The 24,538-nt window shown below is 49.2% G+C and overlaps 1 protein-coding gene across 2 annotated transcripts in view; it reads right to left on the bottom strand.

Moving 5' to 3' along the window:
* The window catches only part of HDAC7 (histone deacetylase 7), a 91,501-nt gene extending 67,229 nt beyond the window's left edge, over positions 1 to 24,272 (bottom strand). Inside the window, exons 1-2 of one of the 2 annotated variants that reach the window (XM_055792309.1) lie at positions 24,136 to 24,245; positions 7,142 to 7,228 (exon numbers count right to left, since the gene is read on the bottom strand). In XM_055792309.1, the coding sequence (XP_055648284.1) occupies positions 7,142 to 7,228; positions 24,136 to 24,154 (106 nt within the window). In that variant the 5' untranslated portion in view covers positions 24,155 to 24,245. Of the gene's footprint in view, positions 1 to 7,141; positions 7,229 to 24,135 lie in introns of both variants that reach the window. The other variant, XM_055792313.1, reaches the window with a different exon arrangement.
* Between the last annotated feature and the right edge of the window lie 266 nt (positions 24,273 to 24,538).

The raw sequence follows: 24,538 nt of genomic DNA, 5'->3' as shown, positions 1-24,538 counted from the left end.
AAATGTGATTGTAAAACCACAACAATGGGCTGGGGAAGGAGCCGGAGCAGCTCCGAATTTAGCTTTCGAAACAGTTGACTAAATGTTTCTGTAGCAAACCCTGCCCTTGGCCCCACGCTGCACGCCCTCTCCCGACTGCAGGAGCACATGCAGTAACTCTGTGGCTTCATCGTTTCCCTTACAGCCGGGTGCCAAATCCGCAGCACCTCCAATTTCAGCAAGGCACAGCCCAACTTATACAGGAGTTTCTATAAACTTCTGCCTTTTTAACATAGCCTTAAAAGCAACTCCGATGTGGCAGTCACATGAAAGCCCATTGTACATATATGTTGACCCCTATGTGCTTTTCCTTGCCTTTTTCACAGAAAGGGATCGTCTAAGTTTATGGCAGTTTGCAAATGTCACCACCTGAGTGACTGGAAATTATTTCCCTTTAAAACGTCCAGAGGGTTTGTATCCAGATAAAGAAATAATAGCCAGCAAAACCGTGTTTTCCTAAACACCAGGAGAATGAACAAAAGCCTCTGACGTGCTCCGGGCAGTGCTCTGAGCTGCTGGGCACACTGGCATCAGAGGCTGTAACCCCCCAGTTACGGCACAACCTCCTTGACCACCGGTCCAGAGTCCACCCTGGGTCCACACTGCCAGCCTGTCTTGCACCTACAGCAAAAAATGTGTTCTCCTCTTCTACCCTCAGGGTGGGTTTGGAGACCACCCAAGCATCCTGCGTTCTAAAGGTTTAAGCATGAACTTGCCCAAGGGTTAAAGCCAGCTGGAAAGGGTTCAGGGTATCAGCTTTTGGGGTCCTGCCCTTCCCAACTCCCCTGGCCCCTGCCGCAAGGCTGGGGCCAGAGGGTTCCCCAGCAGAGAGGGGGTTTGGGTGGCTCACAGGTCTCTGCAAGTAGCTTTTCCTCTCCAAACCTTTGAGGTGTATAAAGCAGATCTTTGACTAGGAGGGCACAAAAAAGACAGCTGCACCTCATATTAAAGCTCCTCAGAGCCTGCCTGGGCACAGGAATCATCCAAGTTTACTTAAACCTGGCAGCAACTGCTAAAAAAGAAATGGCAGCTTCTTAACCTGACCTGGGCAGTTGTGACTTTCTCATTAAGCCAGTTAGAAAAGGAAAACATTCATCTGAATCTAGCAGCTTCCCATAGGCTGGCTGATAGAAAAAACAACTGAACCGACCTAGGAGGGCAACTTTCCATGGGCACCGTATCAGTCACACAAGTGAAAAACAACATGTGAAATCCCTGGGCAGAGCAGGTACAGTTCATCTCCAAAATAGCCCAAATGACTCATGCCCTAGAAAAGCTGTTCCCCTCTATTGACTTGAAGTGACGCTCAGGTGAAGACATCTAAAGGTAGGTGAGATGAATTCATGCCTTCAGGGAAGTCCCACTGGCAAATCTACATGCTTGGCTCCACCAAAGTCTAACACAACTCTGAAGGCACAAGGACAGACCCTGGCTTTGGCAGGCCTTGAAGAAGGGTGGTAAAACCTCAGAGTAGGTCAGTAAAGATCCAGATTTTGTATGTCCTGCTGTGTAATGAGACACTGTATGCATCCAAGGGCAGGTTATAGGATGAATGAACTGCAATCAGAGGTATTTGCCAGGAGCAACAGTGCAATATAATTCTGCTTTTCAGTGCAGAAGGACCTTATTCAACAGCAGAGCAAGATCCACTTGGGGATAAAGAGATTTCTGTGAGAAATAAAGAGCATTTAAGGGATGTTATAATCCACCCAGGGCCAAGGTACTTTCTCCATCAGTTCAATAGCTTGAATCAATACCTGCTTGCTTATTAATAAGAATGTGAAGCCCACCCAAGTGCTGCCATCCTGGGATAGGAAATACTGGGAGGCTGGATTAGGCTACAGAAGGAAGACCGGTATGTTTTAAAGCTTTGTGACAGCAACTGTGTTGTCCCCTTCCTGGACAGGATCTACCTGAACAGCCAGAGAGCTCTCTCCAGACTTAGCAAAGCAGCTGCGCCACCAGGCTAGGCAGGTCTGCAGGGGAAAGTGGATACCTGCCTTTCTATTCAAAATTGCTCAGAAAACACACAGAAATGAACAACTGTGCTAGCAAATCTTTCCATCCACCAAGCTATGACCTCAGCTCCCAGCCTTCCTGCCAAGGCTGGTGCTGATTCACCAGTGAACATGTCGGCAGCACAAACAGGCAACGTGAAACAGATTGTATAATGCTCAGAGTCTGCTGAGAGAGACACACTGAGAAAGCCAGGATCTGGACACCCTGATGGCCAATGAGGTGGGTGGGAGAAGGACTTGCCAGCTGCTGCCAGCAGATGTGTTGAGATGTGAGAGCATAAGCAGCAAAGTTCCTACTATGGCGGGAAGAGTTGTTATAGGATCACAGCACAATTCAGGTTGGGAGGGACTTCTGGAGATCTAGTTCAACCACCTGCTTGAAACACGGACAGCTGAGATCAGAGTAGGTTGCTTGGGGCTTTGGTTTTGAAAGGCTCAAGGATGGAGCCTGCACCACCTATTCCAATGCTTGACTGTCAGCACAGGGAAAAAGTTTCTCTTCACATCCAGCCAGAACCTCTGTTATTTCAGTTCATGCTCATTTCTCCTCCTGCCATGCAGCATGATGAAGAGCCTGGCTGCAGCCACACAGCTCAGGTACCCAGAGCATCACCAACTACAACTAACACCAGGTCACTCCCTGTAGCATAACCTAATCTGAGGATCTGAAAGCATCTTCCAAAAGCAGGTCAGGTGCCTCACCTGCAGGACCCAAGGCAGACGCAGTGCCACCAAGTGGACATAGACACGTGTACAGATGCCATTGCAGTTTGCTTGGAAACGTCCAGAGCTCACGGTCCACGTGAATGTGAAGTGCCTGATCCACAATTAATTTGGTGAGGCAAATAAACCCAGTGGCTCCTGACAGCCTGGAGCTGCTTTCACTCAACGAGTCCACCTTCTGAAGTCAGTCTGGCACCAGCTCTCCTCCTCTTCTCCCCCCAGCCCCACAGATCTGACAGCAAAACTTTTGTCAATGCCTCAGCACCTCCGAAAGCCACAGAGAAGCCCAAATTGACTTCTGACAATTGCTGAACGAGCACGTTCAGAGTGCAAAAGATGACAACCAAAGCAGCAAATATACTAAGTTGTGAGGATGAAAATGTCTAAAACCCCTGGGCAAGGATATGCCCAAAGGCTGCTGAGCAACCATCTCCTACCCACAGCTTGGCCAGTCCTGGTGGTTTCTGCTTTTAACTTGCCCAAAAGTCTCTTGTGAGGGAGACTATCAAGAAGAACAGCTCAGGCTGGTCAACACAGCACTGCTGGTGAGCCTCCTGCATCACAAGCTCCCTGGAGCCACCACGAGTGGAGCTGAGATGGCAGCCACACCAGCAAGCAGCCTTGCTGCAGAAGCGGCCAGACTTCCAAGTGAAGGGGAGTTTTGGTCTCAGGCTGAGGTCATGTTCCCATTTCCTGCTTGGCAGTGCTGCTGACAGCCTTTCCATGGTCCCCCAGCCCTCTGGGAGCCATGGCAGACAGGCCAGGGCTGCTGGGGACTCCCCAGCCAGCTCACAGCCTGCTCCAGGCTGCCTCCCCTGCTCAGCCCTCCCTTCTTCCAGGACAAGTCCATGTCACTGCTGTCCTGAAGGAGACATTCTCTGCTGTGACATTGCTCAAAGCTGCTTCCAGCACTGGTAGAAAGTGAGTGCAAAGGGAAAACCTGTGAGTGTGGGGACATCCCTTATGGCTTGGGTTTCCTCCTGGAGCTGGGACATGGGCCAGCCATGGTAGGAACAGGAAGGATTTCTGGGTGCAACGACACAAAGTGCTCTGAAGGTGCCAGTAAAACCCCCTCGTGATGGCATAGGATGGAGGCAGATGTTACCAGAGCCAAGGAGAGCAAGCTGGGATGTATAGATGAGCATCCTAGCACTGCTCATACCACAGGTCACAGAAATCCCAAGAGAGTGAGGGGACAACCCAAGACACAAATGTCCCCCAGCCAGGGTGGTGGCAGGGAGGGTGGCCAAGAGATGGCCAAGGCTGCTCTGCAGCAGATGGCAGGGACCCAAACCTGCCTCTGGCCAGCTCCCTTCCTCTCAGAGAGTTTCCAGGACAGACTTTAACACCTTGCTGGCCAAGCCATTGCTTTGGTTGTGGTTGATGGCATCTTTGAAATGGAGCTAATAATGCTGACGGGTTTTTATCTTACAAGGGAGGTAAGATAAAGTTGGAGGGAGGAGGCTGTGGGAGAAGCATCACAGCCAGATGCCTATGAATTTTTCTTGGGACAGACAACAGCTGGATCCCACCAAAAAGCTCCTCATCATTCACACCAGCCTCTTCAAGGGCCACCCTCCTTTACGGGACAAAACAGTAAGGTGTCAGCCCAGCTCGGAGTTACTCACCTCGGCAGCAGCTCCTGGGTTGCCTACTCACTCTTCCCACTGCTGCTGCCCACACCCTGACCACTTTGTAGCCTCTTCAGCTTTGACTCAGGGTCTGTTTCCACTCCACCTCCTCTTGGAGAAGTGAAGGTTTCTTTTCCTCTCCTATAGAGCTATCCCAAAAACAAGGAGCAGAAAATCCTTCCCATGCAGGCTCCCATTTCCAAAACACACCCTGGATTTTCTCTCCTGACCTTCTCCACTGCAGTTGTTCATATCCACAATGGATATGAACATTTCCAATAGAGCTATTTTTAAAACCCAATGCTTATACAATGAAGCTATCTAGTCTGAGGTTTCACTGAGCAACGTTTCAGCCCATGAAAAGGTCCCCGTTTCATGGGTCCTGCCCTCATGTGAGCTTTGAACACGATGCTTGACAAGTTTTAAGGCTTTCTTTTAATAACTGTAACCTCATCATCCCCATGACCGTGTGATTACTCATCCTTCAGATTCAAAGTAATCGGCTGGAAATCATCCTGTTTTGGTTTAAAACAAACAAACAAAAACCCCAGCCAAACAAACAAAAAAAAAAACCAGACATGTGGCTCATTCTCTGCCATTGCTACAGGGTTTGGTTCTGCCTGCCATTGCAGGGTGAGGAGCTGGGTTCGCCATTGGGGCTTTTTCTAAACACCAAGACAAATTTATCTAAAACCATCATATCCTTATTTCCCAGAAAACACTGAGAAAGACCAGGTGAACATGGTCTGGGCATAAAGTTCTGAAATTGCTGCCAAAGGAGATTTTATTTGTCAAATCTGTATCTTTCCATGTTTTCTTTGCCCAATGTCAGCTCAAGCTCTAAGCTCATGCTTCAGCCCTAGAAGGGCATTCTCTGACACATAGGATATCAGCCCATCAAGAAACAGTAAAAGAGGCTTTTTACCCTTTTCATCCTACCAGTAGGGATCCTTCAGGTTTTTGATAAAGAGCTCACAAACACCCATGGTAAGAATGAACCCATCTGTGTCATCTAAGCTTTAACCGCCAGGCTTCTTGACTTTACTTCTATTAAATAAAGTGGTTTTAATAACGTTGAGTACCACAACCTAGCCACTGTGCATGGCTGTGCCTTCAATAGATCCGCTAATTGACCTTCTTCAGCATGCAGAATAGGTAAATTCTCTTTTTTCACTCATTGTCATTAGTTGATGGTATTTGCAGTTTTCCTCCCTGTGAGGAAGCAGCTCTGCCACGGGTGCCTGCCCTCTCTCCTGCTGTGTGAAGCCTTCCTGGCTGCTTCTTATCAACAACCTATTTGCATCACAGTCCCATCTCTGGAGTTTTTACTTTTTTCCTCATTTTTCTCATCTTGGGCTGTCACAGACCAGTCGCTCAGTGACACTGCCTCAGTTCCTCACCAAAGCCCAAGACCCAGCATGGTCCTTCTTGTTCCCACTCAGAATTTTATGGCTTGAATCAAGACACCTGCCCAAGATTTCTTCCCACAAGTTCTCACCTTTGGTCCCCGTTATGGGCTGGCCATGAACTACAGTTCACAAGTCCTCCAAAATTGCCTGTTGGATGCAGCACAATCAAAACAGTTATAAATGCTGCATGAGAGCCTCTTTATTTTGTTACCTGAAAAGAGTATTCTTCAAGTTTCAGTCTTTCTAGGACTGCATTGTTATCCAAGGGCTTGCACCAGCATCTGAGAACTCAAGTACAGCCTTAAAAAAAAGCTTATGACCTCTAACACAGAAAGATTTTTAAGCAGCTGTCTTTTGCTTATTTTGTCCCCTGCAGCGCTCCTTGAAGTCTTCAATTACCCTGGAGCATCCTCAGCAGCTTGCAGAACTTTGGCACTTGCCTTGCAAACATCTCTAGCTGCTTTCCTCACTGAGTTCCTTCCCTCTCTCCTGCAAAGAATCATTTGGCCTCAGTGTCGCAGATAGGGAACAAAGGCAATCCCAAACCAGAGCTCATAACTGATGAAGCTTCAATACAAGAGGAAAGCAACAGAGGAAAGAGTGGGTGAAAGAGAGGGTCTGCTGCAACTTTCTCCTGCTCCTTGCTAAGCAACTGTAACTGACTCTAATTTGCACCAATTGTTGACCATGATCAGGTGGTGTCTCCAGCTGTAAAGAACAGCCCTGAAGCTGCTTTCTTGGCCTGGAAGTAATTGTAGAAACCCTGGGACTGAAAGCTTTCCTGCTGCATGAGGTCTACAAAGTTCCTCCAATTTCTTTCCACTTCTCAACACATCCCATCATGTGTAGGGGTCAATTTTCTGTAGTGCTGTGTGTCCCCACCCCACCAAGCCAGGAGACAAGGTGCTTGAAACAGAGCTGTTGTACTGCAAAGGTCAACCATCCAGAAGTCATGTTGGATGCCTAGAGATCATGAGATCTAGCTTTAGGGGTCCTGATACTTTAAAAGTGCTAGCTCTTCCAGTTTGTGTCCCTGTTTCTGAAACATCTAGGGCACCCTGCACATGTGCTCAGCTTTCTCTACAGCCCAGAAACAAAGCCAGTTGATTTTAGTTGGAAATTCCCAGGTTGGGGTGTGGGAGCATAACACCAGTTCCAGCACTTTTGAGGTAGGATAAAACTCAAGTTCTTCTATCTCGGCTTCCCTCCTAACTGTGGTGTCATGACCTGCATGTTTCTATCCTGATGCAATTTCTTAAACTGTTTACAGAAGGAGAGTAAGGAAATACTAGGGGGTGGCAAGAGAATAGAGCTGTAATACCTGTCTTGGGGTGAAGAAAGTGGAGAGATGCTCCCCATGTCCTGGCTCCAGTCACTTGGTCCAGGCCAGGGCTCTGCAAGGAGAATACTGGTGTATGGAGAAACAGTTGTTAATTTAATGCAAGCAACTGCTGCAGCTAATTGTGTATGGTCATTGTTTAGCACCACAGAGCCAGAGTCTCAGGGTCGCCCATGTTCAATAAAGCCATCCATGCTGTGGGTCATATGGCAAGACAGTGTCCACAACGCAGCGCACACAGGAGTGTCTTGAGAAGCAGCAATGAGAACTTCATGCTTTGAAGGTGAAAACCTGTAACTAACTGAGCATCTAGCCTGGAAGTGGACAGCAACTCTGGTGTAAGACAACTGCAAGAGCCAGTGCTGCTTTCTACCACGTTACACCTAAGGCAATGCTTTTCTCACCCGAAAAACGGGCGCTATCCCCACCTGCTAGGAGATGGTAAACAGCTGGATTTGATGATCTCAAAGGTCTTTCCCAACTTAAATGATTCTAGAATTGTCATGTACTATATGGTGAGCAACGGATGGTGAACATGAGCAAGAGCTACCTACCCTGTCAGCCATTCCCTTCCTGGCTGATGTCCACCAAAAGATCTTCTGTGTTAAGCCCTTTACTATGGCCCATGCATCACAGCATCTCTCAGCTACTTAAAACACAAGAAGCTGTACCAGGTGAGGGGATGGAGATGCTGACCTAGGGCTATCCAGGCAAGAGCAGTCAGGAATAACGCAGCAGGCACCAAACAAAAATGGGTCTACCAGACTAAAAATCCCTGACTCCCTGCGTGCTCTTGGGCAGGGTATGGTCTGGGTCACAATGTGCTGGAGCTATGAACACAGCACATACCAACTGTGTTTCCTGATAAATGCTACCCAGGCTCTTGAGCAGGCCGGCAGCTCACTTGGCAGTAAACAAGATACAAACGCAAGCTTTAACAACTGATGGGATCTTCTTCTCTGTACCTCACCATTCAGTCCCCTCCACCCCTGCATCTCCTCATCCTCCTGAGCAGCTCAGGCCAGGGGATGCCTAAAACCACCCATGCAGCAATGCTGGCATTCACAGCAACATGACAGGTGTTTAGCAAAGCGCAGAGGATAAAGAAAGCCCAAAGACACATTTAAACACAAAAGATGGGTTGGACGAGAGTAGCCCAGAGATGGTGAGAGTACCTTTGCTGTCAGTGCTCATCTGCCCAGTCAGAGCTGCCTGCTGCCCCTTAGGTTTCCGTCTCTTTTTTGCCCCACTGCATGTGACAGTCCCCAGGCAGAGCAGCTCTTTAGTGTGGTCTGCACTGTATGTGGTGAGGAGCCTGAGCCCTGCTCTACAGCTTTCTTCTCAATGCAGTTTCTATGCTTGGTTTCAGAATGACAACCTCTGATGCTGTGCTGCCTCGGGCAGCGGCTGACTCTCGCACAAGTGGGTTTATCTTGCATCCTTTCATTTTACTCTCACACCCAGCTGGGGGCCAACCAGTTTCAAAATAAAATGAAGCTGCCAGAAGCTCTTGGGACTCTACCAACCTTTTGCAAACACTTTGAGCCGTCGCAGAAAATGGCCTGTTTCCATGAATGCTCCCACTGGCATAATGGGTCACCTGGGGATTCCCGGACAATGAATATCCCTGGAGCAGATGCAGCAAGATGCCCAGTTTCATATCTGGGTGGTGTGGGGAGACTAAAATTGGAGCAGCTTCGGAGCCACCCACACTCACCCAGAAACGGAAAAATCCCTCCCTTAGAGAATTTACAACCGAAAGCTCAGATTTCCAAATGGCAGCAGACACCCACACAAACGAAGGGCCGGTCCCAGTTAAGAAGATGAAAAGAGAAAGGACATGCTGTCCCCCCCAATTCTGCAAGTAGGGCAAGCCAATAGTCAAGCAAAAGGGGCTTGCTCAAGGGCACCGGGGGAGTCTATAACAAAAGCAGGAATTGCCCCAGCTCTCTGTTTGGCATCTCAGAGCACCAATACCGTCCTCCCTGTGCGTGGCAGCCTGTCCCTCCAGTGCAGTATTTATTGTAAGCTGGCTGTTTCTGCAGTCATCCCTGCCAGGCCACGGCTCTGCCTTTGTGCTGGTCGAAAGCAGATGGAGCAGCCTGATCCTCCACTGAGCAAATGAAGCTTTTTACATGGGCGACTGTTGATGGGAAGGCCTGGAGGTATTGCTGCTGCTGTAGCAGCAAGACAGCCCGCGGCAGGACTCCAAGAAGGGGGCTAAGAAGAAGAAGGCGAGTTCACAAACTATCATCATTTAAAATAACTGGAGGCAGAGAACCTGGACCAGTTCTTCTGCTGGGAAGGACACCACAGCTCAGACAATGTAGCAGTGCCTTTTCCCCACCACGCTGGTGGAAATTAGTTTTCTCCCTGTAATTGTCCTTCTGTTCACAAATCACTAATGTGTACTTTTAGTCTAAATAACTTTTATTTTGGGTTAAAATTAGGAGAGAGCCCAAGTGAAGTTTCCATGAGGCAGAAGACTTGTCTCTCTCCCCTGCCATGAAATGAATTGACTTCCAATAAGCTCTTACCTAGGAAGGACCATGGGACTGGAAGTGGTTCCCAGGGCCGTTAACTCCAGGGCCAGCATATACATGAACTAAGTAACCTGGTGCAAAATTGTCCAGAGCAGCCCACTCCCCACATCCCCACTTCTGAAGTATTGTCCACTGTGGTATTTATTACTTCAGGGCAAAAGTCACCAACTATATCTTGGTACATGAAGAGACTATGAGCCTCTGTTATTTTTGGAGGGGTACAACTAGCAACAAAAAGTGGCCAGCCCCCTGGGTAAAGTTCAGAAAGACCCAAATCCAACACTCTCACGAGTAAGATATATAATTTTCTTTCCCTTTATATCATTAAGGTATCAGGCATGCGAGAGGTGGATAAAAGAGTACGTTCCCCAACAGAAAAAGTTTTTAAGAAATATAGGGTCAAATTATCTTGTTATGCAATACCCCTGCAACTTATAAAATCTAAAGCTGCAAGACATAAATCAACCACTAACTGCCTGGTGTTAAAGGGAAACTTCCTCTCATAGCAACTTATTGCGTAAGCGCCTTTTAGCAGGAGCTCCTATCTTCTGAAATCTCTGTAAGAGGTTTGTTGGACTACAGGGTTGTTGGGTTAGTCTTTATGATCCTTTCTGTGCCCTTTTGCTCTGATCCATCTTACTGTCCCTTCCAGTGAGCATCAGGGAGGAGGCGCAAAGCCAGCAGCTCCCTGCTTCATGCTAGGGCTATTGCAATGCACGGCTCGGCTCAAGGTGAGGTTAATCCCACCACCATGGATGGCGTCCCCATTTTCTCAGCCCTAAGGACCAGGGATTTTAGCACCTTCCCCTTCCCTAGCTCTGACTCAGGTCCTGGAAAATTTCGTAAGTGATTAATGAGTACTGTAGACTCTTTTTCATGTGAAATCTGTTCCTGCCAGCGACTTTGTTGGTGCTGTTCTGAAGGTTGTCTGCAAAAGGCTCTCAGGCTGGGCACTTGCTTACCCTGGGGATGCAAGTTGGAAACCACAGCAGGACCCTGCTCAGATACACACAGCAGCATTACTGAGAGCACCCTGCAGCTGCTACTGCTCCACCATCCACGGAGAGCTGAGTGGTGCCACAGGGCTGGTCCCCCCCAGCTGTTGTGAGCGTTTGCTGTAAAAACCCCTGTGAGTCTGAGCAGGGGGTCCCAGTGAGACACATGTTCCCAGTACAGAACTGCATGAGAAGCAGCAGCCCATGCTGCTCCTCGAGGCTGTTCAGCATCCCCCAGAGCTGGCTGTGATGACACATACCCACCCAGCTGCTGGACACCAGCTCCAGGTCCAGAGCTGGCCAGCAAAGTCTCCATCCTTGCAGAGGATGTTCCTGCTTCAGTTCCCATCATCCATAGCTTTCCCCAAGCCCATCAGTAGACTAAATTGATTTCCACCAGCCATTTCTGGCTGAGACTTGTTTTATTTATATTTTAACTCTTGCTTTACTTTCCCCTTGCACTAAAAAAAAACCAGAAACAAAGAGAAATCACTGCAAGTGACAGCCACCAGCCTTTGTAGCACCATGTTATGCCAGAAAACCCCCATGGGGGCAGGGAAAGTGGTGATTACAGTGCCCTTCTACCCGCTGCTCCCCCCATGCCATGAGATACATGAGAGCTTGGCTCCAGGGCTAGTATTAACGTGCTGTTGGTTTGGTGACTGTTCTGCTACAGTTATTTTTAGCCAGTGACGCCTTGGGTATTTCGCTTCAGGATGTCCGGTCTGAGCCTCTTTCTGGGAATCCCATGTTCTCTAATTGTAAACAGCCCCATTCAATTGCTTGCAATCGCAAGAGGCCCTGGCTTATGCAGCGGGGCTGTCAGGTGTGAGTCAAACAGGAAGCCACTGCTGCACAGGCAAGCGAAGTATTAGCCATGAAAAAGTGCCCCTGATTATCTCACAGGACCTGGCCTTGCAGCCTACCACTGGCCAAGCTGATTCACCTGGCTGCTGTGAGGCTTGGGGGTTTGGGATGCTGCCTGCGCTGGGGTTTGGCTCTGCACCTCCCTCACATCAAGGTTTATTTGGAGGCTGTGTATTGCCTGTGCCACCCCCTGTGAAAATGAGGGTTTTGGTAATTTTGAGGCCCCAGCTGCTGGTTTTGAAAATATCGTCACTGTGGGAAAAGGGCTCTGGAGCATTGGAAACTCTTTGCGTGCGAATGCATGGCGTCAGGGACACCAAGGCATCAGGGTCTGGAAGGTGCCGGGAGGCTCTGGGTGTCTGGGATGGTACTTGGGAGATGTGGGGGCACACGAGAGGAAAGCTGCAGCTGGAGGGGGTGGTGGTTTCAGTCCTCTCTCTCTCCCCATGAGACACTACATCACACCAACCTCAGAAACCCTGCAACCAGGTGATTTGGTCTTTTGCTAAAAGCAGCAGCACTCTGCTGGCCTGTGGACACAATAACCAGCCTGGGGTGACTCAAATGCATGGCCCATGTTTCTCAGCACCATGGCAGAGGCTGCAGGCAAGCCTCCATCACCCTCAGGAAAGCTGGCACCAGACAGAGGGAAACACAGGGTCAGTGTGACCAAGATGAGCCTGTAACCCCGTGAAAACATGGGTCAGTGCCTTGATGACTGTCAAGAGATGGCAGAAAGGCAAGGGATGTAAAGACAGCGTCACTGGATGGTGCACATCAACAGAGGTTCCAAAAGTGCTTCATTCCCAGCGGCACCAGTCAGCCCACCCCACTAGCAGGCCCCCAGCACGTGGGCTGGAAACATGGGTCTCACTGGATTTCCCTTTCAGCAAACAGCTGTGACACTGTGCAGCTCCCTGGGACAAAGCAGCTATCCTCCCTTTACAGCTGCTATAAAGGTCCCAAATGTTACCAATATAAGATCAGATGCAAGCCTCTGTTTATTCCATTAGCGGTTTATCCCTACTTTCCTCCCCCTTATGCTTGGGAGCCCAGGAAAAACTTGCAACAGCGGTTTTGTTCATACAACCAGATTTTACCAGTGCTTGTTCAGCTGAAAGAACCTGAGACCCCTCCAGCATTTCCAGACCATGATCTTTGCTACCTGCAAACCCTCCTGCGCACAGGACCCCAATTGCCTGGGGAGCAAAACCCTCAGGGACAGCAAAATACTTGCGCTTCTCTAAAATCTAGGGATTACGGAGCTTAAGTTTTGTGACCTGCACATCAGAAGCAAATTGTATGGACATGGTCAAAAAGTTGGGGAGACGCCTGGCTGGCCCTGTGAGGCACAGTTGCATCCCAGGCGGCTGGGATGCCAGTGGCAGCCAGAGACTTGCAGCCACGAGGATCCGCTCAGGATACCCATGCTCCACTGCCATCCTTATTGCTCACTCCTCCCGTGCTCCCCCTCTTTGTGAGCTAAGAATATGAGCCAGAACTGAGCCAGCTTAGAAAAGAACTCTTTCACGGCTGAGGCATGATGGTTAATGGCAGAGAGCAATGTTTTCAAAAGGGGCTGAGGGCAGGATACTGTAAAGTATCTAAATCTGGTAGGAACATGAGTCATACCGAGCATCCACAGGGATGCAGCTTCTAAGGCACCTCAGCAAATAGAAAAAGTTCCCCAGAATGGCCCATGCACGGCCATGTGCACAGTTGTGCCCATCTCTTATCTGACTCATTTCAGTGTCTGAGGGGAAACCCTGGCACTGATAAACAGCTCTCCACTCCCTGCCTCCAAATTTACTAACTGAAATCTGGAGTCTATTTTTAACCCCAAAACACCCACTGCAAGTGGGGGTAGCCAGCAGCACGGCACAGCAGGTCAGCCGGCACCATTGGTTTGGGACTGCGTCACTGCCAGCCCCACTTCTGAGTCTGAGCTGACTCGTGCTGTTGTTTACTGGGGTAATTTGACTGTGGCATTGGCAAGTTAACAGGCAAAGTGAGACTAAAACAAGTCACACAGGCACTTTCCATGCTCAGTGGCGGCACCGTGCCCCCAGATGGGGTATGCAAAACTGAAAGGCTCCAACTTTTTATTTTCTAGCACCTCCCTCAAACAAGGGTACGGTATAACCTGCTCAGCAGTGTTGTTTTCTGAGGGGCTGGTTCGAGACGGCAACATAGCAGAGGGGCAAGAGAGATGGAAAAAAACCTCCAGGTTTGAGATGAGGTTGCACTACAAGGTGGAAACCAGATTCAGGCCATGCTGCAATTTGAGAGTCACTTTCTTCTTACTTACTTCCCTCACGCTCAGTGCTGCAGTGTACAGGGGCACACATCAAACACAACAACCAGGACTAACGCAAGCATGCACAGTGGCTGTAGGATGCAGCAAGGTGAAATGGCAAGACCTCAACGCTTTTCGGGTCTCAGACCCTGATATTACAGGTTGTCCGCCCAGAGATGCTCAGCCCCTCTGTCTGGAAACAGCAAGAGAAGCAGCATTTTCATTTCCCAGCCAAAGCAGGAAGGGCAGGGGCAAGACAAACTGTGTCAAAGCCCAAGCTGCTGCAGAGCCGTTACACACAAGGTGACGCACACCCGAGCCTGGGTGATGATGTGAAGGCTGGCCCTGCTGTTAATTTGGAAGGGAAGTTGAAGCCAGGGCTGGTTGGCAAAGCCATCAGCTGCTTCAGGTGTTCACAGGAGCTTTTTATGCTCCTTCTGCATGGAGGGAGAGGAACCACCCTGGCTTTGTGGTCAGGGCAGGACACCTCATGCTTTCCCTTGCTGGGTTTTGGAGAAGTCAGGAATAAGGTTTCCAGCCCTCTCTCAGGGAAACACCTCTACTCCCAAACATTGCAGGAGAGAGGAGAGAGTCTGGTTGCAATTCCTGCCTAAACAAAGGCTGCCTTTTACAGCTGCGTCCCACCCTTTCCATGGGATGACACCTGATGTTTCCTTTCTGAAGGCCTCACACTGTCTGCAAGGTCTTTGGTAATCATTGATTCTGGATTAGCTTTTTCTGGCTTTAGGAAAACTTCTGTGGCCAACATGCCCAAACACCTTTGCTCTTCTCCCTGTACATCACAGCTGCCCCAAAGGCAGTGCGAGCCTGCAGCTCACGTTTGGTCACCTCCGACTGCTCCACATGGCCAGGAGCCCCTATGAACCGTTTTCTCCTATTTTCTGCCTCTGCCCAGATCCTCGTGCAGATGCTCGGCCTTCTCCTCGGGGCCCCAGCTTAAATGCTTCAGGTTCTCTCTCCTCCAGGGCATTTCAGACCAAAGCATAAAGCTCAGCAGCCCAGAAATAACTTAGGAGGCATAAATCAGCCTTGCAACCCCAAGAAAGAGGTCCCCATTTCCCCATTGGAGACACTACTGGGGAGTCACATGCCAGGCAGCCCATGACAAGGGTGGGCTGTGCGCCTGTCCCTAGGCTGCAGTTCCTGCTCCATTGCAGAGATGTACTATAAAACCTTCATTTCCTGACACACATGGGATGAGGCCAAGGGGTCATGTTTTGGACAACCTGGCTTTTCCATGGTAACCAGCAATGATGTCACTGATGTGCAATGATCGGAAGGGGCCTGGGGAATGAAGAGCTCTCAAGGAACGAGGTCGGAGAGGAGGCTGAGACAGTGGGGGGCATACTCACAGAGGGCTGGGGCCACATGAGAGCAGCTAGGGCAATGTTTTCCTTGGATGGCCCTGAGCACAAACTGTGGCCAAGCTGCTTGGGGACTGGAGCCTGGTGCAGTGGCTGTAGCAGAGACCATCCTGCCCTCTCCTCCTCCTCCAGCTCCAATCCCTCTGTGCGTCTTCTCAGCATTTCATCCCCCTGCAGCCAAAGGGGCCCAGCCAGCTGCTCTTGCGCAACACTGGCTAAAACCTCCAACCATCTTCTCTCTCTGTGCATGGGCATTTGCAGGATTAATCCCTCCCACCCTTTGCCTTGGGGGCTGTGAGATGCTCTGTTCCCCCTTCTCCTGCCATTTCTCTTCCTGCTTTGTTCCTACAGCTGCTCTTCTTCCCATCACAAATTCCCTCCCTGCAGGGGAGCCCCTTTACAACATCAAGATAATTAAAAACTCGGACAGACAAGTACATGCGGCACCAACAGTCAGCATCTGTTGCCATGGGGCGGTTTGAAAGCTCTCATGCAGCAGTGTCCGTCTGTCTGTCCAGGCTTCCTGTGATTGCAGCCATCTGATACTGCAGTGCCTCACCTCTGGTTATTGTGCTGCAGCGAGGCCCTGTCTGGGTTAGCTCATAGATACTACCAGGATAAACACACTGAGTAGAAACATCCCTGTGTGTGCAAAGCTGCCAAGGAACCTCTGTTCTGCCTGTTTGTGATATGACAGAAAGGCCTAAGCATCTCTTTTCCACCCCAGAAACACCTATGCAGGTGTGAAGCATCGGCTCAAACCCTGTCCCTCACTCATCTCTGATGGGGCTGACCTGTACGTGCAGTTGTAACCCAGGAGGGAGCAAGGCTGGCAGAGTATGGCAGATGAAACATGAGCAGCCTGCACTTACAAAGGAGCTGGGAAACACCGTCCATTTCAGCCACAGTGAGCAGAGACAGAGTACAGTAATCTATCACAGATTTAATTGGCAATTGACAATAAAACTTTCACCTGCTGTGTCCTCAGAGCATTCATCTGCCTAAAGGTCCTTCTAGCGCAGCAAGCAAACAAGCATCCAAACCTGGCAGCTTTGACCCAGGCCTCTAACTCCTTGCTCATGTGCTGAGTCTTTATGTGAGACTGGGCATGTGGTTTAAATGGCCTGCTACAAATACACCTTCCGTGGCAGTAAATGAAATAGTGTCCCGTAAAAAAAAACAGCAACAAACAACCCCAAAAAATTCTTTACAAGGCACACATCAACAAAACACCAGTCAGTGACTGGTGAGCCTCACGAAGAAATCGGGTGCTTGTAGATGTAGACCCACACTGAGGCAGGTCCCCAAAAGCACAAGGCAGATACGTTACCACTGCCTGTGGTAACACATAGCTATTGTCAAATAACTGTCAAAACCAAAGGTGTTCAGTAGCAGGAGGGCTTGGCAGCAGCGTGAAGACAGCACAGCAACTGTCTTCCCTACATTTTGGACCTCACTAAAAGATTTCATCCTAAATAGAACCATTTTCAGCAAATAGCATCATCCAGCACACTCGGCCTGCTGCATGTTGACTCAGGGCTGTCTCTATACATTCTTCCTACAGATACACAATGCCATCAGCGCCACTTGCGGGGGGGAACAAACAAAAAAAACCCCAACAACATGAAAGACCTTCCAAAAATGTTGCACGAAAAGTGAACACTCAGCAGAGCAAGGTTTCCTGCACAGTGAGAGTTGGCCAGTGAACGAACAGGAAATCACTGCTTCCTGCCTGCAGAGGAAGCGCCTATCTAATGCCTGTGATCAAAAACAAACAGCACTTCAATTAAACAAACAAAGGACCTAAAACTTCAACAGCTCGCAGCCTGGGTCAGCTCCAGTGGTAGTGAAACGCGTCCAAAAATAAAAGGCTTGTAACCTTGCAAAAGGCCCTCATCCTCTTCCCCTTGCAGTGACGCTGCTCACACTGCATGTGCAGAAAGCAGAAGGGATTGGGCAACCTCCTGGCCATGTCCCTGGGTGGGTGCTGCCATCCCAGGAACCAGCTGCCCCAGGGACGCAGAAGAGATGGCCTCCAGCGATCGATGTCCAAGACTCTTGGGTCTGGTGAAGGCCCACTGCTGACAGCCAGAGCTACATCTGACCTCAGCCCCACACATCCCCAGTGCCTGATACTGCAGGCAAGGCAGGAATCCCAACCTCTCCAGCCTTATGGCTCTGAAGAAGAGTTTGAGAAGCATTTGCACAAGGACAGCAGCAGCAGCTCGGCGCCTTCTGACCCTCCGCAGATGGGAACCGACCTTACCTCTCCCGCAGCCTTAGGGGCTGTTTAAATCACTAAGCTGGCAGATAGCACCTTCTTCCTGCCCAAGACCCATCTCAGATGCCTGTGACTTCGTGTGGCCTTAAGCCAGGTCCCTGAGTCCAGTCTCCACTTTGCTTGTCTCAGTTTAAGTTCCACATATAGGAATGTTTCCTTTCCAATCTGCTACAGAGGATTTTTTTTTTCCTAATGCAAATTCACTTGTCTTAAATATAATGAATTCAGGAAATGGAAAGAGGGATCCTTTCCTATTACATCTGGGCAAGGCAGGATTTATAGTCCCTGGGCTATAAATCATTCCTAGGAGTCACAGAGCAATATGATCTTGAGCCTCCCATAATTTCAGGTTTTCACCCCCAGTAAAGGGGCCGCCAAGAGGATGCCGAGAGCTGTAAAACACCTAGGAATCTCACAGTGTTATTCCAGCTTGCTGAAAACTTTCTGGACAAATCACAGCAAAGAGTTTGATCCGAAAAATCAGCAGGATTCAACAGCCAGGTCCTCCCCATCCCGGTGTGTGCTGTCAGTGCTCAGATAAGCCTCCGTGCCAGGGGCAGCAGACTGCTGCAGTATTTATCAAGTGAGTTACAGAGTCTTGGTCATTCATTTGGTGAGATCCAAATTGAACATGTGCTGTTTGCCAGATTTAAGGTACAGGCACAAAGGGATGGCAGAAATAGTTTTGCTCCTAACCCAAAGCCTCAGGACATCTCCAACTCAAAATCCATCTCTGGAAAGCCTATATTCCCTTCAAAGTTATGCTGTCCCCAAAACCCAGAACACACCCCTTCCTCCCCCGTGAGACTGCCTGCCTGCTTACAGGTCATCCAGCCTTGTGTCCGTCCATCCAGTCTGCTGTCTGTCCAGCCAGCCCAGGGTCCTTCAGGCTGAGCCCTGAAGCTCCAGCTTTGCTCATTCTGCACATGCCCTATGCTCTGGGCTTTTCCAAAGCCAGGCTGGCTGGAAAAACTGCTTGCCCAGCATGAAAGCAAGCACAGAAGAAAAGAAACAAAAAGGCTGGGGGTGTCCCAGGACTTTGTGTTTGAAAGGGAGCACTTTTCTCTGTCTTGCTGAGCATGCTTGAAAACGTGGTGAGAAATACTGTTCAAGAACAAAAGATGGCAAGCAGTTACCAGGGAGGAGCAGGCTAGTGTGAAAAAGGAAGGCTAAAGCAGGCTGAACGGCAGTATTACCTGTCTCCTAGCTTGCTGAGGACCAGCACAAGCCACAGACTAACAGACTAGGGTTGCAGCAGCACTGGAGGGACCTGCTGATCTTAGAGAGAGGCTCCATCTCCTATTCCACCCTCCTTTTCAGGGGTGCAAGCTGCAGCACTTTGAGTCCCGACATACCTGCTCTGCTGCAGGTTTTTTTGTAGGTTTGCACCAAAGCTCAGGATGGGTTTTACAGACCTGCACGCATCCACCAGGCAGGGCACAAAGCAGAGCACAACGATATTTTCCCTGTGGTACATTTTGCAGTTAAAAGATGCCAAAACAACAGCAAAGTAGGTCTAACTAACAGGCTGAATAGTAACTATTCCAGACTCACCAATAGCCCTTCAATGGCCTTTGACAGCAAATTTCCAGTATGAGGGAATGTGTGTGGCCACCACACAAATCCCCATTATTTAGCAGTTTGTCTGGTGATATTATAGCCATCACGTGCAGCCATCACAAAATGCTAAATGCTTGCAGCTCCAGCAGGAATTTTTCTGCCTCATCCGTCTGGTTTGTTTGGGGGAAAAAAAAATTTACCTGTTTCCTGGCATTATAGCTGCTCACTGGTTTTATTTGCTTTTAAAGTAAACTTCCTGATGAATTAACCAAGCCCAAATAATACATTCTTAAAGTGCATCTTCCTGACAATGCAAACACAATGCATGGCTGTGTCTGTCCAGGAGAGATACCAAGGGGCAAGGGACACTGGAAATAAGGTCAAAGCAGGGTACTTGTCACTTCCGATCCCTGTGCACCATGAGGGTGGACATACATGTTGTATCACCTCAGTTCCAATTTACCAACTGTTCCAGGTGGCCATTTCTAAGGGCTTTGTCCCAATTTCCCTTCCATGTGTGACAGCCCCCCACTGAGCAACCCCAAGCTCAGCTTCACCAAGGAAACAGGGCCATAACGCCAGGACAATGAATGCCAAAATCTCTTGTAGCCCAACAAGATACCAAGAATCTACATCAAGTGGAACAAGTGTCTACAGAGCAGCACTGCCATCCCACTGGTCCCTCCCACCTTTGCCCAGTCTGCCCACTTGCCTGCTGGTGTGACACGAGCTGTAAGAGGGAATGGCTGGGGCAGGGTGCAGCACTGGTGAGGGCAGTCATCACCATGCCTTACCAGAACATCCCAGCAGGGACAATACAAAGAGGGCCAAGCACCAGGCCACAGTCTGAACACAGAGCTCCTTTGCTGAAGGCATGGCCTCTCCAGGCATTTGCACTCCAAATGCTCTCATCCAAGTCTTTTAAACAATGTCTGGTCCTTCGTACTGCGAAATTGCAGCCCTGGCCTAGCAGATAAAAGGGTTGCTGATGTTGTTCCATCCCTTGCTGGAAAATACACGCAACATCCCTGGAAAGCTGATTGCTAATATGGAACTGCTGGTCAATTTCCTCATTGTGTAAATGCCAAGAACACAGATGAGCTCCTGGAGGCTGCTATGAAGGGGACTATGGGCACAGAGGTGGGTAAGACTGTCAGTGGCAGAAGTGGCAGTAAAGTTCTCATCTCCTCCTGAAAACCAAGAGAACACAATTATGCCTCTGAAAGCTCAATTAAATCTGGAAGTTTCATCAACATTTATATTAACACATCAGTTCCTGCTGGAAAAATGCCAGTCCCAGACAGTAGCGCAACAACTTTGGAGGTTTCCTCCTGCCACAGACATGAGATCTGTTCAATATCAAGTCTGAAGATGCTCATTTTGCCTCCCTTATTCTGCTACTTTAAAGCCCAGTTTTATCCAACTCCTTCAGCTTAATAGGATTTAAGGTGAACGTGACTGCTTCCCTTGTATTGATAGGCTCCGATCCCCCCTGGAGCAGAGTAATCCTATTCACGTTCACATAGCCCAGTGTACACTCCTAAGCCATCTCTACCCACAATGCCTAGTCCATTTTCAGAGACATCGGAGTGCTGCCCAAAGTTGCAGGATTTAGTGGAGGTCTGTCCAGACTAGAAATGTGATTTTATGGAGAGAAAAACTCAAGTGTGTCTAGCCTACTCTGACTTTCCACGTAACAGACTACACTGGCTCTCTAGATGACTTCTGCACAAGCCAAAAGTTCTGCAGGTCTCCTAGAAAACTTCCAGTCACGTTTTGAACAGCTTATATGTTGCAGAACACAGGATGACTTTTAGGTTGTTTATAGCATAAGAACATACCATGCTCCAATGGCTACCTGAACCGATGCAGGACCCCAGACGGTCTTAGTAATGCTTTGATGAGTAATAAAATTGGCTTTATACCTTTTTTGATCATTCCCTGTTTATAAGGCCCAAGCTCATGTTTGGGGTTTTGTTTTATCAACTGCCATATTACACCAGAAATAGCACCAGTAGGTTTCTTCTTTCAAATCCTCCGATACCCTCTTCAAGGCATTGCTTCCTAAAATAGAGCTCCCCATTGTGAACATGCCCTACATCTACACTAAGCAGCATCAACATTCCTATTTTCAAAAAAAATTAACTCCGGCGAGATTAAAACATACTAAGGACAGAGTTGCCTAGGTATCACACTGGGCCTTATGGGAGGAATGAGACATGTCCTGATTACCCAGAGTGGTGGCCAAATCCTATCCAGGGTTGGTTTCCTAGAATAGATCCAGCAGTCACCATTTGACCTACTTTCTCTGCTCTCAGCTGTAGTCTTCCAGTGTTTTCTAACACAAAACCACATTGTTTGCACTTGCCCAGGTTTACTTTGTTTATCAAGATTTCTCTCCAATCAAAGGTCTTTCCTCTGTCTGTTTTTCCTGTCTTTTCCATGTATAAGCCATTGGCTGCTTCTAAAACCCCTACCAGGAGGATTCAACTTATCCAGATTACAAGTTCACATCAAATATATACTTTTAGCCAAGATGGACAGCCCTCAGAAGAGCCACCTCTTCTCCTCTGCCTGCAAAGGGAGCCAAGGCTGATCAACTCACCTGTGCTTGTTCACCTTAACTTGCATCAATTCCACCTGACTAGCTTATACATGGGATGGAGGGCATCAATAAAACCATTGGAAACCTTCCTATTTGTAGTTATCCCAGACTTTTTCCTTTTCCAGGGCAGAAGAGAGAAATTTGGGAAACTCACCTGTAACAAAGCTTGTAGGAGAATTTCTTACCTGAGGATCAGTCACTATGGCACAGAGGCTTGCTATGGACTTTCAGGGACCAATCTTTTCCATGCCCTATCCCAAGGGGCTCAGATACCCTGTGGTGTTTCCTAGGCTTACATGCTGTTTCCTATGAATGTTATTTTAGTGCAGACAGTGGACACTGGAGACAGATGGAGATGAAGAAGAGAAACTCAAAGGGGGGTTTACTGAGACATGGGGGCCATTAGACAACAGCATATGGGCTGTATTTAGTTGCATGCAATCGTCTCCCCAACCTGGGAGTCATTCCATTTCATGTCATCTTTGGCAGTGAAGCCGTAAGGACTTCCCACCAAGGCCATTTGATCCCACCAGCATGTCACAGTTCATGGCCCCTCTCAGCAGCAGCACTACTATCTCTTGTGGTGTTGTATTCTTAACCAGATCACTGAACTAACCTTGAGCAGCTGAGGTTAAAAATAAACCCATATGGCCCAGTTTAACCACACTGCAATCACACAAGTTCAATGGCAGAAGTGAAGGGGCAGCTGAGAGATGGGAAAAGTGGCAGAACTGGTGGAGTACCTTCCCTCCAAAAAGCAGCTTCTGCTCCATCTCACTACTTTTCCCTCCTTTGCTTTTTCAGGCTTTAGTGGTTACCAGTCTAAGGAACATGCCACAACACAGCAACATCTCTCTTAAGCATGCAGTGTTTCCCACTTGCCAAAGAACACCTAGTACCACAGTCCTCAGGCCGTATTTTGCTGCAGGTTCCTGTATCACCATGCAGCCCACATGCATCACCATCAGTTTTCCCCCAGTTCCCCTAAATAACATAAAGGTAGGAAACACACTGCAAGTTGTTCAGTAAATAGAGGAGCCGATACAAATGAGAGAAGGGATTTTTTTTGACCTCAGACATCCTTCAGAGCCACAATCCCTGCTCCTTTGTTCCCACTGTCACCTAGGCACTGCAAGCAAAATAAGGTTGCATTAATGGTGGAGTGACAGGACACCAGCGAGTACATGAGAGCATGTGAGAGCTCAGGGAGTGCAAACACCGTGAAAGGAAGGTTTCATGAGATAAGTGTATTTTAGCTGTTTGCAAAGGCCTGCCAGAGAGAGCAGGAACACAGAGCTGTTCTGGTGCACAGAACAGAGCAAGTGTCCTGGGAAGCTGCTCTGGAGGAGGAGTGGCAGGTTTATAACGTGCTTTTTTGCAGCATGCAACCCCTTGGGAAGATCTTAGGGATTCATCTGGGATGGGCCTTGTCTCTCACAGTCTCCTGTGTGAATCGCTTATTTTCTGGGGACGGTATGACTGGGGCCCCATATTAGAAGTTGCACATTAGGCAGCAGCTTCGCCACTTGTCCTGACTTCCCTTAATTAACATACATCACACTGCTGCTGAGACATCCTGCATTTTGCCTCCTGCTTTTTGTGCATGGTGACTCAGGTGAAAGTAGATTCCAAATAACGGTCTTTACAATGACAACAGGCACTGCACCTCTGCCTGCTTTCTGCGCTCCCAAGCATGGACCGCAGCAAGCCCTGACAGCCGATCTCTGCTTCAGACGTGGCGGCTACAACTCGGCGATCCCCTGTGCAGAAAGTCCCCTGTGTTCCAGCCCACCTCTCTTCTCCATGTTAAAAACGGACTGGAAAATTCCTACGAGGATATCATAGGCAAGAGAGCAGAAATGCCAGACACCAGCAGGAAAATCTGCAGCATCCACACAAGGCAGCGCTCGCCTCCGAACCCAAGCACCCCGGACTGTGGAGGTGTCTCCCACCTGGTGCCTTTCCAAGCTCCTCTTTCAGCTTCGCCCCTGGATTACACAGCCCCAAAGCTGCCGGGGAAGACCTCTCTCCCACAACCCAGCGCAGAGTCACATCCGATCGAATCATATTTGGTTTTCTATGCCTTTGAGATCAGGATTCCTCCCACCTTGCCGAGTGCCAGGTTTTGGCAAGTCTCACAAGGAGCGGAGCCAGCGGGTCACCCAAACCCAGGCACACAGCTGGGTGGCAAAGCCTTCTGCAGCACGCGCGTGTCCGATGGGGACTGCACCCGATGGGGACAGCATTAGTGCTTTCTCAGGTTGCGCCGGTTGGGTTTTGAGAGTTTTAACGTTTACAGCATCTGCTCTTGTGCTACACACAATCTCCACAGCCTGAGAGCTGCGGGAGGACCCCGGCTGCTGCAGTGACAGACGCGAGCACCCACCGCGCACGGCCGCGTTTGCAGATGCGGTGACCGGCAGAGTCACTAGCAGGCTACTCACCCTGGGTTTGTCCTTGCATCCAGAGGAATTAAAGCCCTGGGAGATGAGGTCTCATTGTTCAAGATGTGCTTTAAGGGAGGCAGCTGCTTTCTTTATATCTCAAGATTCACTAAAGTTCAGGAAGAGAGAGAGAGAGAGGGGGGACGGCAAAAGGGGAGGGACTGAGAGAAGGGCCCAGAGGCCGTATAGAATGACAATGGAAGGAAATGCTTTATCAAACCTAGAAAGCCAACCCTGCCCTGGGAACACAGAGGGAGAAGGGGGGTGGGGGGGAAAGACTTACAGAAGAAAAGCGACTTCAGCTGCCCTGGGTTCCTCCCTTGGCAGTGCAAGCCCTCCTCCCCCAGCCCCTCTCTCCCAAACACAATGCAAGCCGGTGAAAGCCATCAGCCTCAAACACTTT

The sequence above is a fragment of the Falco peregrinus genome, chromosome 19 (assembly GCF_023634155.1).
Source record: "Falco peregrinus isolate bFalPer1 chromosome 19, bFalPer1.pri, whole genome shotgun sequence".
NCBI classification, from domain to species: Eukaryota; Metazoa; Chordata; class Aves; order Falconiformes; family Falconidae; genus Falco; species Falco peregrinus.
This window is presented reverse-complemented; position numbering and strand designations above follow the sequence as displayed.